The sequence below is a fragment of the Mesoplodon densirostris genome, chromosome 3, assembly GCF_025265405.1.
Source record: "Mesoplodon densirostris isolate mMesDen1 chromosome 3, mMesDen1 primary haplotype, whole genome shotgun sequence".
NCBI classification, from domain to species: domain Eukaryota; kingdom Metazoa; phylum Chordata; class Mammalia; order Artiodactyla; family Ziphiidae; genus Mesoplodon; species Mesoplodon densirostris.
This window is the reverse complement of record NC_082663.1, coordinates 115,831,035-115,845,110: the sequence shown is the minus strand read 5'-3', so window position 1 is coordinate 115,845,110 and position 14,076 is coordinate 115,831,035. Positions and strand designations below refer to the sequence as shown.

At 51.1% G+C, this 14,076-nt stretch overlaps 1 protein-coding gene across 1 annotated transcript in view; it reads right to left on the bottom strand.

Annotated features, from left to right (window-relative positions):
- The window catches only part of TGFBI (transforming growth factor beta induced), a 33,060-nt gene extending 19,279 nt beyond the window's left edge, over nt 1-13,781 (bottom strand). The window contains exons 1-2 of the mRNA XM_060093388.1: nt 13,584-13,781; nt 8,846-8,944 (exon numbers count right to left, since the gene is read on the bottom strand). Of these exons, the coding sequence (XP_059949371.1) occupies nt 8,846-8,944; nt 13,584-13,717 (233 nt within the window). The 5' untranslated portion in view covers nt 13,718-13,781. The remainder of the gene's footprint in view (nt 1-8,845; nt 8,945-13,583) is intronic.
- Between the last annotated feature and the right edge of the window lie 295 nt (nt 13,782-14,076).

The window sequence follows — 14,076 nt, the reverse complement described above, 5'->3', positions numbered from 1 at the left end:
TTTATCAAGATGCTTGTTCTTCTGTTTCTTTAAATTAAAAACAAATTTTTTATCAATGAAAACATTATATGGTTTCAAAATCTACAAAGGATTCTATAGTAAAATGCTCCCTATCCACCCTCATCCCTTAACCATCTCCTTGTCCTTCCAGGAGGCAACTGATATTGCCAGTTTGCGAGATTCTTTGTATTTGGATGAACAAGACTGGCAGTTTATGGTTTTAAACTTTGAAGTCATTTGGCAGAAAAACTTAAAGCCTCCTCTTCTAACTCAGACTGGTCCACTGTGGAACACTCACCACCTTCTGGAGGTCTGAAACGCAAAGCTTCAGCTAACCCAACATCCTGGTGAAACCCAGAAGACTGAGAATTTCCAAGAACATCACAAGGAAGGAAGTGTTCTAAGAAAGACTTGCTTCACATCAAATCCCCGTCCCATCGAATGCCACCCCTGCACCAGCAGCGTGAGCACAGTTCCCTCCTGGAACCAGAAGCCACCAGCCCTGTCCTGCCCCATCCTTTCTTTCACATGGATGTGCCCTTCAGGACAGGAAAGAACTCAGCCTTGAATTGCAGCGGGTTTACCACAGAACCGCTCACTGCGGCCACTCACAGGATGTTTAATGACATCATCAGAAGAGAAGCAGGCAGATCAGACAGAAGTCTGGGCTTTGGAAGGGGGGAGGGTGCTCTCAGAGAGCCCAGGACATTCTGCTCTTACTAATTCCACTGGAGTTGTCTCAGGGAAGCCCGGGTGAGCTACGTGAAGATGAAGCCTGGTTCCTCTGTTATCCAGGCTTCATCTTCTGTTAACTAATCTTTCAGAGGCAGATTAGTTAGGATGCTCAGGCTGCTAGGGAGCTATGGGTGTCACTGTGCCAGAAATGAGCCCCCAGGACATTTCGGAGGAGTGACACCATGCACGTTCTTCTCTGCCCTGCTCTCTCCATCCTCCTGACTTCCTCTTCCCCCTTGTCTCCCAGCCTTCCTCCCATCCCTTTCCTTTCTAACTTTTCAGCCCTATTTAAAAGGGTTAAACAGGCTGGTGGTCTCAGGACTGATCTTGACCAACCCACGGTTTTCTCTTTGAAAACTAGTCATCTTCTGCAGCAAACGTGAGATTTGACTGACACACAACCTTTCAAAGACAACATGATGTAACTAAACAGTATTAGAATCAGGAGACTAGGCTTGTCATCCATCAGTAACTAGCAGGGTGGCCTTGAAAGTCCATTTCTCTCTCTGGGTCTCAGCTTCCTGATCTTTTGTAAAATAAGGTGAAGATAAAAGAGATGATCTCTAAGGTTACTTCCAATTTCACACTCACAATTCCAGCCAATGGGATTATTTCTAGGGGGTAGAGAAGCACTTTTTCAAAGTGGAGAGTGTCTGCCAGCTTCTCGTAGCTAAACCTAGGGAGAGCCGCAAGCCTTGAGCCCATAGGACTGGGAACACGCATGCATGGAATCTCAGGCTTTCTCTGATAAATGCCAGGGCTCTGTGGCTGGGGTTGAGGAAGTGGGATTCGGTCAAGTCCCCCAAAGCTTAGCTTCTTTCTAAAAGTGCCTGGGTGACCTTCCCTGGAGTTGGAGAAGCACAGTTGGAGGAGGCATCTTCTCCTCAAAGCCTTCATCATCTCTGGGGCCCCCCATGCACATGGTGCTGACACTCCATGCCTTGGAGCCCCCAGCCAAAGACTTTTCTGGCCAAAGACGCTTCTTCCAGGGTGTCAGCGTCTGAGTTCCATCCTACAAAGCCACAAGAGAGCTCAATAGCTCAGGGGGCCTCACCAGGATTTCCCTGAGGACAACAGAAAGTCAGCCCCCCAAGTGTGAATTTACTGGTTCCTGTGGCCACGTGTGTGTGGAGGCGGGGAGAGATGGGGAGAATGACAGGAGAAACGGAGGCTGCCGGGCAGGGGAGCAGGGACAGACGTAAGCAGGGACGTCTCCGCGTGGAGAAGGAAATGCAGAATGGAATCAGAAAGCGGAAAGGGCTCTGGGGGCAAAGGGGTTTCTTAGGATCACAGCTGGGGAGGGGCAGATCGAGGACTCTCCCCACATTTCATCAAGTTCAGACCCTTTTCCATTGCTCTTGACAGTGCACATATTTTGGGGAAAGTGGACTGATTTGGAAAGTCTGACATCAAAAGGACGCAGGTGGTCTCTCCAATGTGATCAGAGTTAACCCCTGTCAGCACTCACTGCCCCTTCTCTCCAGGTGGGCTTTCTGTACCCGTGTCCCACAGAGGCTGGACGTGGGGGACATGCCACCCCCTGCAGGGGCTCAGCCCCCTAGCCAAAGGCTTTTTCCTGGTTAGCTGAGTGTGGCTCCCTGCCAGGAAGCCTTCTCCTAATCCTCTCGCCCTGCTGGCCTCTCCCTCCTCTTCCCTCGTGCTACCCATATTCTAGCATTCCCAGCACTCTCTAGGTGCATGGGGTGACCCAAGCCTCTCACCCTCAGCCTGGTAGCCTTATGGGTTGAAACGCTTCCAGAGCTGGCTGTTACCCTGCTCAACTGTCCCAAAAATACCAGGTCTTTTCAGAACCAGCCTGCCTGGCCCTGGAGAAGCAGAGGGCAGCTATAAATTGCAGACCAAGAAGACAGCCCATTGAGGTGATCCTGACCAAACCCTTCAGGACTCACACGCCCTTTTCTCAGCCCCGTGTGCCACCTTCCTTGGGCTCTGGCCCTGGGGAGAACACACATGCCGTGGGGAGACGGGCCCCTGGGGCAATCACAGAGTCGTGGTTCTGACAGAGAGGTTCATCTCTCCAGGATGAACGCAGGAAAGGATGGACACAGGGAGCCCCCATCCGTGCCTCCCTGGTTCCCTGGCTTCCCTGCACAGAGAGAACCAATCTGCTGGTCTCTGGATCGGATTTTAACAGCAAAAGCTGCTCTGAGTAAAGGCTCCTGGCTTCTCCTTGGCCTGACACAGTCCAATAGGCAAAAACCTCAGAAAAAGTATATCCTCTAGGGTAATGAGACACTAATTTTCTTATTCCAACTTCCCAGGTCAGAAGAGCAATTTGAGGAAGAAAGTCAGAGAAGCTGCCTGACTTAGAAGGGCGTGTGAAAGAGGCAGGGGTGGGGTGCAAAAGGTAGTGTCAATCCAAGGCCTAAAGAATTGAAACAGTCTCAAAGCTCTCCTCCATTCCCCTCCAAAGTTTTACTCACGACTGGATAGAGAGAGAAGCATTGGTTTTTCTCTGTCCAAAATAATTTTTCAAGGAGGTAATATAATAAGTTAAAACAATCACTCTCTCCCAAGCATGCTTCACGATTTTGGCCGCTGTGACGGCTGTAAACACCTAGGGATTAACCTGACTCTGAAGCAGTGCAGTAAGGAATGCAGCCTGAGAGCCAGCTTCCTGTGACCGAAGGTAAACCATCCAGCGTGTCATGATTTCCAAGGGAATCACTGAACAAACACAGACTGACGTCGTCTAGACAGGCGCCTGCCTGGATGGGGTCATTTTCTGCACTCAGCTGAGCTCTCTTAAGCCTCCCAGGAGAAAATGAAAATCTTGAGCCCCCTGGTAAAAAAGGGCTTGTTTTAACCTACTGTCTACCACTAAAGACTCCACCACTATCCCATTCACCAGGGTCCAGCTTGGCGAGTGATGAGACGGAACCTTGGGAAAATACACTTACATTTTTTGGTGACATCTGCTTGCACATGGTTTGTGAGGGTATTTGGGTGGGTGGGGGTGCTCCTGGATGCTGGCTGTGTCTCCTCAGTTCCCATGCTCTCCATCTGACTAGGGAGGGAGCCCCCTTGCAACAGGGGTCCTCAATGACCACCAGGCTGCGGGTGAGCAACCAGGAAAAGGTTGGTGGCTCTGGGCCAAAGGGCCTCTGTTGATCCCGAGGAGGCCTTCTCCCTGGGACTTAGAGTCACAGGTTTTAGGGCTGAAGAGAGAGATCTGGGGCAGTTGACCCAGGCGCTCGAGGGCTGCTCACTTGGGCTCCCCCCATGTCACCAAAACTAGCTGCTGGGCTTGGTTCTCCCCCGGAGGCAGCATGTAGAATAACTGGACCTCTCCCGCTTGCCAGCGGATGACTTTGAGCAGGTTTCTTAGGCTTTCTGAGCCTCAGTCTTCCCCTCTGTAAATGGGCTAATGATCACACTGATCTTAAGGGATGATTGTGAGAACTGAACAAGCTAACCTATGAAAAGCACTTACCAGCTACTTGATATTTACTAAGCACTCAGTTGTGGAGCTTCTTCCTAAAAAATTCCAGGTATAAACTTTAAACTGAAGTTAGGTTAATAACTTCATTGAAAGCCATGCCCTGCAGGAGACCACTGATCAAATCACATGTAATAAATTCCCCATAACACAGCTATAAACGATAATAGATAGGGTCCATTGTGGTTAGAACAAATCATCACAAATTTAGTGACTTAAAACCACAAAATTTATTATCTTACAATTCTGGATGCTAGAGTCAGAAGTTGGCCTTACGAGGCTAAAACCAAAGGCTGTATTCCTTCCAGAGGTTCTAGGGGAGAACCTACTCCTTGTCTTCTCCAGCTTCTAGAGGCTGCCTGCATTTCTTGGCTTGTGGTCACATCACTCCAACTTCAGTTTTCATTGTCATATCTCCTTCTCTGACTCTGACCCTCCTGCTTTCCTCTTACAAGGACCCTTATGATTATATTAGACTCATCAGATAATTCAGGATAATCATTCCCCCCCGACCCCCTCCAAGATCCTTAACTTAACCATATCCGCAAAGTCTCTTTTCCTTTGTAAGGTAACATATTCACAGGTTCAGGGGTGAGGATGTAGACAGCTTTAGGGGGTCATTATTCTGCCCACCATAGGGTCTTACCCCAAATGGTACATGGGTTCATGTAAATACTCAACAGAACAAGATTCCCTGTCAGCTAAGCTGACTCCTAGGAGTCTACAGAATGGGACAGAACCTTCAGGAAGCACTGCACAACAGAGGTGTTTGGCATATGTCAAACCTGAGTTATTTCAGAGCAGGTTAGCCACGCGGTCCCAGGGGGCTGCACAGGGAATATGTAACAGGGAAGGAGGTGCTGGTGTGGGTCTGAGGATAGCCTGTCATCCCTAGATGGCTTCTCACCATCCTCTTCTTTTTCCTCTTGGGACCGAGGCTGTGGGATACACGAGAGGGAGGAAAGGAAGGCTCTTCCTCAGCTTCACTGCAGATGTCCCTGGGTGCCCTGCCCGAATGAGATCTAAAGGAAATAGCTTTGCCAAATGATGGAAAATCTCGACCATACACCAGCTGGCTTTGGTAGAAGTGAAATGTCTAAACTTGAAGGCAGTGCTGAAGAAGTATTAATATTTCAGCCCTTGGGCAAAGCGATGCTTGCTACTAGAGAAGGGGGAATGCCCTGCCAGGTCATCTTGGCTACTGTGCTTGTGAACTGCATTGCTTGTGAAACAACATCAAGCCTTTTGGAATGGGCAGCTGCCACCCCTACCTGCTAGCTCCTGCGCTGGCCTTCCCTGTGCCACACTGAGGATGCCTGAGCTCCTGCTATGATTCATTACATCCCCATGATGTCAGCTCTGACTTGGCTGTTAAATGGGCCTCCCTCTTGCTGGGGCTTCTACAAAGAAGGCCTGTCAGAGGCAGCCAGGCTTCCTGAGCACAATTTCCTACACCATTGCTTCAGCTGCTGTATGTAAAAATGTTATGGTTACTGATCAGACCGAGGACTGAAATGACCCTCTTTGCTTGATTAGCTGTTGTATCACACTGGTGCTCTTTAGGATCTGAAATTAAATGAATTTCTAAGTAATAAAATTCACTCAAGTCACTAAATAGGGGCCCACTGGTAACTACTTCCTATAATAAAATCCATGCATCAGGCTTGACGAACAGCACCAAGACTCTTTTTGGTAATACAGAAAAGCTATGGTCTAAAGATGATGGATGCAGTGGCCTGATGGGAGTGCTGAGTGCTGAATGTGGCCATTCCCCTCCCTCCCTCTGTGGAGGGGGAGTTGGGGCCTCACTGCAGCAGACATTTGGCTCCAGGCACCTGGGTCTCTGTGTGACCTGACCAGGCAAAGCCTTTATCCCTTGGTTCTGTACTTAGTGTCAATTATCTGCTTTCAAGTTCAAATTCTCCTGTGGGTCCTGGGCCCCCTGGTGACCTTTGCTCCTGTGCATCCCAGTGCACACCTCTGCTCCAGCCTCTTCCCTGGAGTCATGCTGGGAAGATCCCCACTGCCCAGGCTGACCCCATGCTGAGAAGGCCCTCTTTGCTCCAACCACAACCATGCTTGCGGTTTCCTAGTCTGGTCATCTCCCAAATACATGCACCAAGGGACCCATTGTCACCAGGATGACATCAACTCCAGCCAGCACAACCCTCTCCTCTCCTGACCAGCTATGGCACTGAATTCCTGGTGCCCAGATGGCAGCCCCTTCATGGGTCTTAATCCCGGGCACAAGCAAACTACAAGGCTGCTCCTTCTCAGCTCTCTCGGGGACAGTGGAGATGAATCCAACCACTTCCCCTTTCCCTCCCTGAATTCTCTGGATTTCTCCCCGGTCAGCTTCACCTTCCTGATGCTGCACGCAATGTTCCAGGAAGGGACCTTCTTATCCTGGATCGTGAAGTTTTTTTTTTATCAACTCATGATTTTCTGTCCCCATTTCCTCTTTTTGAAGCTGCCCAAAGCAATAGCACATTGCAGAGTTGTAGGTGCAGGTCATCCCCTCTGGCTTTGTAAAACCAGCTCAGTGGCTGGGACTGGGCCCTGGGCTCTGCTTGGCCCTGCTCTACACCTCCATTTCCCCACCCACACCTACCTGTCTATTCCTTCCCCCAGTACCTGGGCTCTCCCTGTGCTCACTGGTGCTGCACCATCACATCTTAATGACCCCTTATCAAGAACATCTGGCCAACATCCAGCTGTGCCGTCTGCACCCATCCTGGCACATCAGTGGAGAATGATGCAGGTACCAAGAGCCACTAAGCCAAGGCGACTCATCACCCACAGCAGCGTCAACCTGGGAACTGCTGGGGAATATTCCCAAGCTACTAGTCAGACAAATGCTTCAACACGGGCCACCCTGAAATACCACGGCCAATGCCACCCTGTTGCCAGCTTGACATCCTAAGTGGGTCCCATTTTTAGGGAAACCAGAAAGAACAAAAAGGTGGCATCTTGAAACCCAGGGCTCTGAGATGCTTGATACCAGGGCTTTGGTCATCTTCCAAGAAGCAATTATGTGAGGCCTGGCTCTGTGTTTAATTAAGTAATTAATTGCTTATTTTAGTAGATAATATACACACATGGGAAAAGTCAAAGAGTACTGAAGGTCTTCTTTTTTTTTTTTAACTTGGGTTCCAGGTAAGGACATGTGGTATATTATTTGCATAATCTCTTTTTGTCCACAGCAGCAAGAATTCTGGCTGGGGGTTTGTTTGCTCCCTAAACCTGGGAGGTGGGTCCTCTTAGCTCACTCAACTCTTGCCTTTGTGGCTGGGCTTGGTCAAGTGGGGAACCAACTGTCATGGCCCTGCCCTCGACAGGCTCCCAGGGAGCTACTGGTCTCTCCCCACCTCTGCCCTGATCTACAATTTCCCTGATCCATACTAGAGTTGATAACTGTGTTAGGACACAGTCAGGGTCACAAGTTGGGATATTTATTTCCATGTACATCTCAAGAAAAGAGTGTTTTCCCTTCCTTCAGTTAGAGGAGACATCTGCTCAAAGGCAAGTCACGAGCAATACATTTAAAAATCCCTAACATGGGGAAGGCTTCAAGATCATGGCTTAGCATCTCTTAATCCTCTCATTACACAGATGAGAAGAAGGTCAGTTCCTCACAAGTGGCTCAGGGAGTTATGCACGGCACATCTTCCCGTCTGCAGGAGAGAGCCAGCTTTGAGATCTTTTGATGGTTGATGCCAAAATAGATTAGGTTTCCCCAGAATTCTGTCAGAACATGCAGGCTGCAGGGCAGTTGGGGTGAATGCCATCTCCCTCCGTGCTGATTGTGTTGACGGAGGCACCAGCAAGGCCTCCTGTAACCACAGGTGTCCACACCCCCGGTGTCTCACTTCTGTTTGAGGGGCTGAGATTTGCACTTCTGTTTGAGGGGCTGAGATTTGCAAATAACAGCAGGTGGCATTTACTGAGCACTTACTATGTGCCAGGTACCTAATTTAGCCTCTTCTGTGCATTATTTCATTCAATCCTCATAACAATCACATAAGGTAGTCCTATTGTTATTCCCACTTTACAGATGAGGCAATTGAGGATTCCAAAGGTGAAGCCACCTGCCCAGGTAAGTGGCAGAGCCAGCCCTTGAACCAGGGAGTCTGAGCCTGTGCTCTTAATATGCTACGCTGTCTTATTATGTGCATATTTCTAGGCACTCTAAGTCTTTTGGGGGCATTTACCTTGGATTGCAGAGCAGGAACCGGGTATAAGTTCACCAATGGGCTTTCTTTCCCAGAGTCAGAGGCTGATGGCTTCTCCACTGAATATTTGTGTTTGTATCACTTAGTGAGGATTAGGAAGCACGCGCGCGCACACACACACACACACACACACAGAGAGACACACACACACATACCCACACCATGTTTCAGGTTTCTTGCAATCCCAAGTCAGCCCTGAAAAATGTATCCAAGTATTGTCAGGGGCCTTAAAAATGAAAAACAAAATTGGCCAGCCTACAAAAAACACCACTCCCAAGCACACAGTCCCCTGACATGTTTGCACACGCATCTTCATGGCTCCAGAAGGCTGGCCCACGCCCAGGGGCAACTGCAGCCCGTGCATATCAAGGGCAGCCTCCCCAGCGGCTGGCGGTCTCGGGTAGTTCCGGATACTCACGTGGATTTGCCGCAGATCTTTCTCTGGTACCACTGCTTGCAGTTGGTGAAGTACTTCTTGTTGGTGCCAATGACCTTCTGCACAGCGCACACGTTGGGGCTGAAAACAAAAGCTGCCGTGTTAGCAAGATGGTCAGCATGTCTACCCACCTCCACATCCTTCCCACCATGTGGGCCCTCCTGGGTCACCAGAATGTTCTAGATATGGAGAAGATACAGTCATTTCGGTCTTGGTTCCAGGGGCTGGCTTGGGGGTACATTCTGGCCCTCATGACCTAGATTTCCAGCATCCCCCTGAAAATATCCCCCTCCCCCGATTTAAAAATTGTCAAAGTATATCTCATACAGTGATGTAATTTCATTTAAGCATTCTTCTTTGACACAGACATTTGGTAAGTGTAACTACAAACATCTTAAAAATTTTAGACTCCGTGTTATAGATGGAGAATATCAGCTAAGTAAAAGTGGAGTGCTTGCTAAGGACGGCAGCTCTGAGAGGCCCCCCAGCCTTTCTCTATACCTCTACTCCACACTGAGCCCAAACATCCACAGGCTTTAACCTGGCCTCCCTGTGGGCATTGCTGGTCCTGTGGTCACGAGGTCTGGGCCCCAGCACCTCCCAGGCAGCTCCACACACAGACATCCTCTGCGTCCCTAGGCAGTTGTCTGGCTCCCAAACACGGCCTATCTAAAGTGTCCACCCTGGAAACTAGGGGTCATGGCCAGCTGCTGTCAGGACCTTGGAAGGAGATGCTCACTCACTGAACTCAGTCGTTTACTACTTAGGCCCCGGCTTGCATCCCACTCCCCGCAGAAAGCCTTCTTCCAGTGCCCCAGGGGACATACTTCTGTCCACCTCTGACCTTTGATAACAGCCCTTGTTTGATGCTGGTTACCAAACAGAACCCAAAACTGATCAGGGCGTGTATGTCTTCTCTTCAACTACCCTCCAAAGAACCCTGAGGGCAGGTGTTCTGCCTTGTTCTTTCTTTCATGTTCTAGATGCGGCTGAGCACCAGATCAGGTGCAGAGGGGCTTGGAATGACCTGCTCCCAGGACCACCCAGCTCAGAAGCATCCTGAGCAACCCTGTGCAAACACCCAGGTTCTGCTGAGAAGTCTGCTTTCCCAGAGACGTGGGGTTTTGTTTTTGTGTATTTTACCCAGTGTACCAAGTTCTGACCCAAACCATGCTCAGGCCATGTGGTGGCAGGACAGTGACTGGGAGCCCCTGGGGAAGGAGGCAGACAAGTGGGAGGCAGTCTTCCTGAGCCAAAGGCAGGCAGTTCACCTGGCTGCATCACAAACCAGAGAAAAGCAAGCGAAGAGACGAAGGGCTTTCACAAAACCTCTATTCCCAGAGAACCTCAGGTATCAATTCTAAATATCATCTCCTCTGATACCTTACAAATATAATCAATTGCCATCATGTGAGATGCATATGGTATTTTTAGGGAAGACACTGATACTGCAGTGAGGGCAGCACCTGCCATCCCCGTCGGATGGCTACAGGAACTTGGTCCGTTTTCAAATACTGAGTCAGGTTATTGGGTGTGAGGGCACACTGACCCTTTACCTCTCTGCCCTGTCTCTTCTACCACCTGGATGTCACCTCTTGTCCAGTTTGTGGTTCAGCAGGCAAAGGTGAGTGGGCCAAGGAAGCCCAGTAAATATTACTGAGTTACTGTTAAGAACCTGAGGGTGAGAGAAGCTGAGGCTAGAGAGGAAACCGCGGGCCAGCAGGGAGAACAGCCCTTATCCCCTTGCTCCTGGCTGGGGATGCCCACAGCCTCCAGAGGATTTTTACAGAAGCCAACTTGTTTCTCAGTTTGCTGCTCGGCATTCATAGGTTACAGCAGTCCCCAGATAACCCTGAGAGAGTCCCCGCTGGCCACACTCCAGCCATAGGTGCTGTTAATTGCTGTACAATTTCAGAAGTTCTTCTATCTGACCAAGCAGGAAACAATTACTGTTGATGAATTCCCTGCAACTTTCCGTAGGCGTTTGGCAAAATCTTCAGTGTCTCTTGTGGATGTGGCTCCAACATTCCTCTGCGGAGCGAGTTTCCACTGCTGCTGCCCTTTGAGACAGGAGCGGAGGCTGGGGGTCTCTGTGACGCACTCCCTCTCACATCGGGGTGGGAGGGGTGGGCTGTGCACACAGGAAATTTATGCTGAAGTTTAATCAAAATGAGCACCCCATTTCTGGGCCTTCTACCTCAAGCACAACAGCTCTGCTGTTCAACTTGGATTTGAAAATCAAGTGCTTCAGAAAATTCAGTCCAGTTTGGTTGTTGATATTTGGAAGGGTGACTGCATTTTTACTTCTCTTTCAGTACTGTTTTTTTCCTTCCTTATAGCAACACAGATAACAGCCAGGTGTCAAGAGACCACCTCATAGTCACTACCTTCCCAACATCTTTCTGTGTTTGGACTAAGTCACTCCACCTCACTAAGCCACAGTTTCTCCATCTGTAAAATGGGAACGCACACTACAGAGCTCACTGTGTTGTGGTGAAGATGAAAGCAAAAGTGGTGACGGTGATAAAGGGTGAGCAGGGCCTGCTTATTATTTCTTCCTTCACGTCGTGTGAAGCACACATACAACATTTCCTTTAAAAAAGAGCTTACCTTTCCCTTCCCACCAGATCTCACTTTAAAAGATGGCCGGAGTTTGAACAAGGTTATCCATTTTGCACAGGGTGCCACCCCAAGGGCAAAGTCAGGCAGCCCTGTGAGGTTTTCAGGGACAGTCAGATCAGAGTAAACGCAACTGTGTCTGCAACTGTTTGTCACAGTTCACCTGCCTGTGTGTCCAGACTTTATTGGGGGAGGGTGCACACCAGGGACTGCTTACACCGTCCTGTCCATCACAGATCACTATAGGCCTTTCCAACTGCACTGGAAGCAGCTAATCAAGAGGATTAGCCTGCAGGGGTGGGGGGAGGGCGGGGAGGGAGTTCATTGATCTCATGTCTGAACTTTATAATAAAGAGCATTTGCATTTAAAAAAGAAAAAGAAAACCTATTTTCCAGCTGGTCTGTGGCTTTTCTGGGCTTTGACAGGAAGGAGGCTTGCTGCAGAGGTGGCTCCTGCTGGAACCCTGTCAGCACCATTGGGGAAGCTTCACTGTGGAGCGCACAGAGCCACCATTCCGGGTAACAGTGCCACAGGGCATGCTATTGGGATTTTTTTCTTGACTTAGTGCCTAAGAAGATACAACAGGAACAGAAACCTCCCAGGAGGACTGCAGCACCCAAACAGGACATGCTCCATTGGTAAGAAAGGCAGAGGGACAATGGTGAGCTGGGCAGAGACAATGAAAATGCCAGGTGCTCACATTTTGACTTTATGCCTGGTCTCCCCCTCGTCTTTCTGCCCTGTCCCCTCACCCTTCTGTACCCGGCCTAAGTCAAAGGGGCACCTTTCACTTCCCGAAAGATCCTGGGACATTCCCTGTGCTCTCCTATCTCTTGCAGGGGGCTGAGGCTGCAGCATGGCCTGGATGGCTTCACTCTGAAGAGGGGTCAGACTCACTCCCCTCAGTCCCCTCCCCACAGCCCTGGGCACCTGAAAGGCCACGTAAGGCCACAAGGCCACACACAGGCAGAGGGTACAAGGATGACTGCTCCCAGGGAGGGGGCGCTTCGAAGGGCGGGGAGCCAAGGCTTTGTAAAGCCCTATGAAGACAAGTCTGATCACTTCCAACTGTGAGTTTTGATCTGAGTACAGATCTGCCCAGTCACATGGTGGTTTGGGAACCACCTGGGAGCAAACGCCAGACCCAATGGCATTTGGGCTGTGACACGACTATCCACATACAGTTCTACCTAGTTGTGAAAAAACAGTCGGTGCACCCAGGTAGGCTGGAAGCTGCAGCAAAGCCTGGCTATGTGTGAAGCGGGAGGGCCTAGTTTGGGATGTAGAAACACTGCCCACCTCTGCCTGGGTCTGGGCCAGGGTCTTTACCAGGTCAGACATTTTGCCTGGGTTTGCCCCCTAAAACCAACACATCTTCAGTGTCTCAAAGGAATATATGCAATGATAATGTTCCAAGTTTACAAGCCCAGCCAGTGTTTTAAGAGCGATTCCAACCCCAGCTCCAGTACATACTGAAGGTCCCTGGGGAAGTGGTGTGCCTTCTCCAGACTGTTTCCCCATCTGTACAATGTGTGCGAGGCTCGGCACACTCTCCTGCTCTTCATCTGCTCGGGGAGCAGATGCCACACTGCCCTTGCTATGCCCGGAGAGCACTGTCTGGTGCCAGGTCGCGGGTGTAGGCCTGGACAGGTGAACAGAAGCCTGGGGGCCTTGGTTGCTGCCAGCTTGTGTGGCCCCAGCGACACGTCTGAAGGTACTAGACAAGGACCTGGCTGGGCTGGAATCTGTGCCCTGCTGGGTGGGCTCCCTCTCTGCCCTGGCCACCTTCCCACAGTGATTCGGGGCAGAGAGCTGCCAAGCGCTCTCCGCTGGGAGAAGCTCAAAGCCCGGGATCCCTCTCACGCTCTTGGCCTGAGTTGGGGTGACGGGTCAGCTCTCCCATCCGCTTCCTCTACACAGTGCCTCCTGCTGACTTTCCTCCATCGTCCCCGCCTCCCTCCCTCCACCTCCTGCAAGGCTGGTCCCTCCGAGCTTCCCACACAACCTGCTTTAGTCTCGGGCTTTGTCTCCGGTGCCCCCAGCCCGCTCCGACGGCCCCGACGCCCAGTCCCTCCGCCCCCCATGGGGGCGCCCTCTTACCCGTGCTGCCGACCCCGGAGGCGGCTGTGCTGCAGCACCATCTGGTAGGGAGACTTGGCGGGGCTCGCCGGCGTGGCGGCGGGGCCCAGGGCCAGTGCCAGGGCGAGGGGCAGTAGCTGCCCGAGGAGCGCCATGGAGCAAGAAGACGCGCGGAGCGGGCTGGCGAGCGGTGCGGGAGTGCGAGCGCCGTCGCCGCCGGCAGGTTAAATAAGCGGAGCGCAGGGAGCCGCCCGAGGGGCGGGGAGCGGGCGGAGGGCGGGCTGCGGACGCCCCGCGCCCCGCCCACTCCCCCTCCGCGGCCCAAGATGGTTCACAACCAGCCCCTGTCTCCCGTGCTCCCCAGCGTCCACCAACGGGCCTACGGGGCCTCACTCCTTCACTCCCTCTTCGAGGTCTGCAGGGTCCTGAGCCCAAACATGCCTCACCGGTCTCAGGCCATGCTGATTCCCACAATATTCTACCCATCACACTTGCCTTTGCATTCCACGCGCAC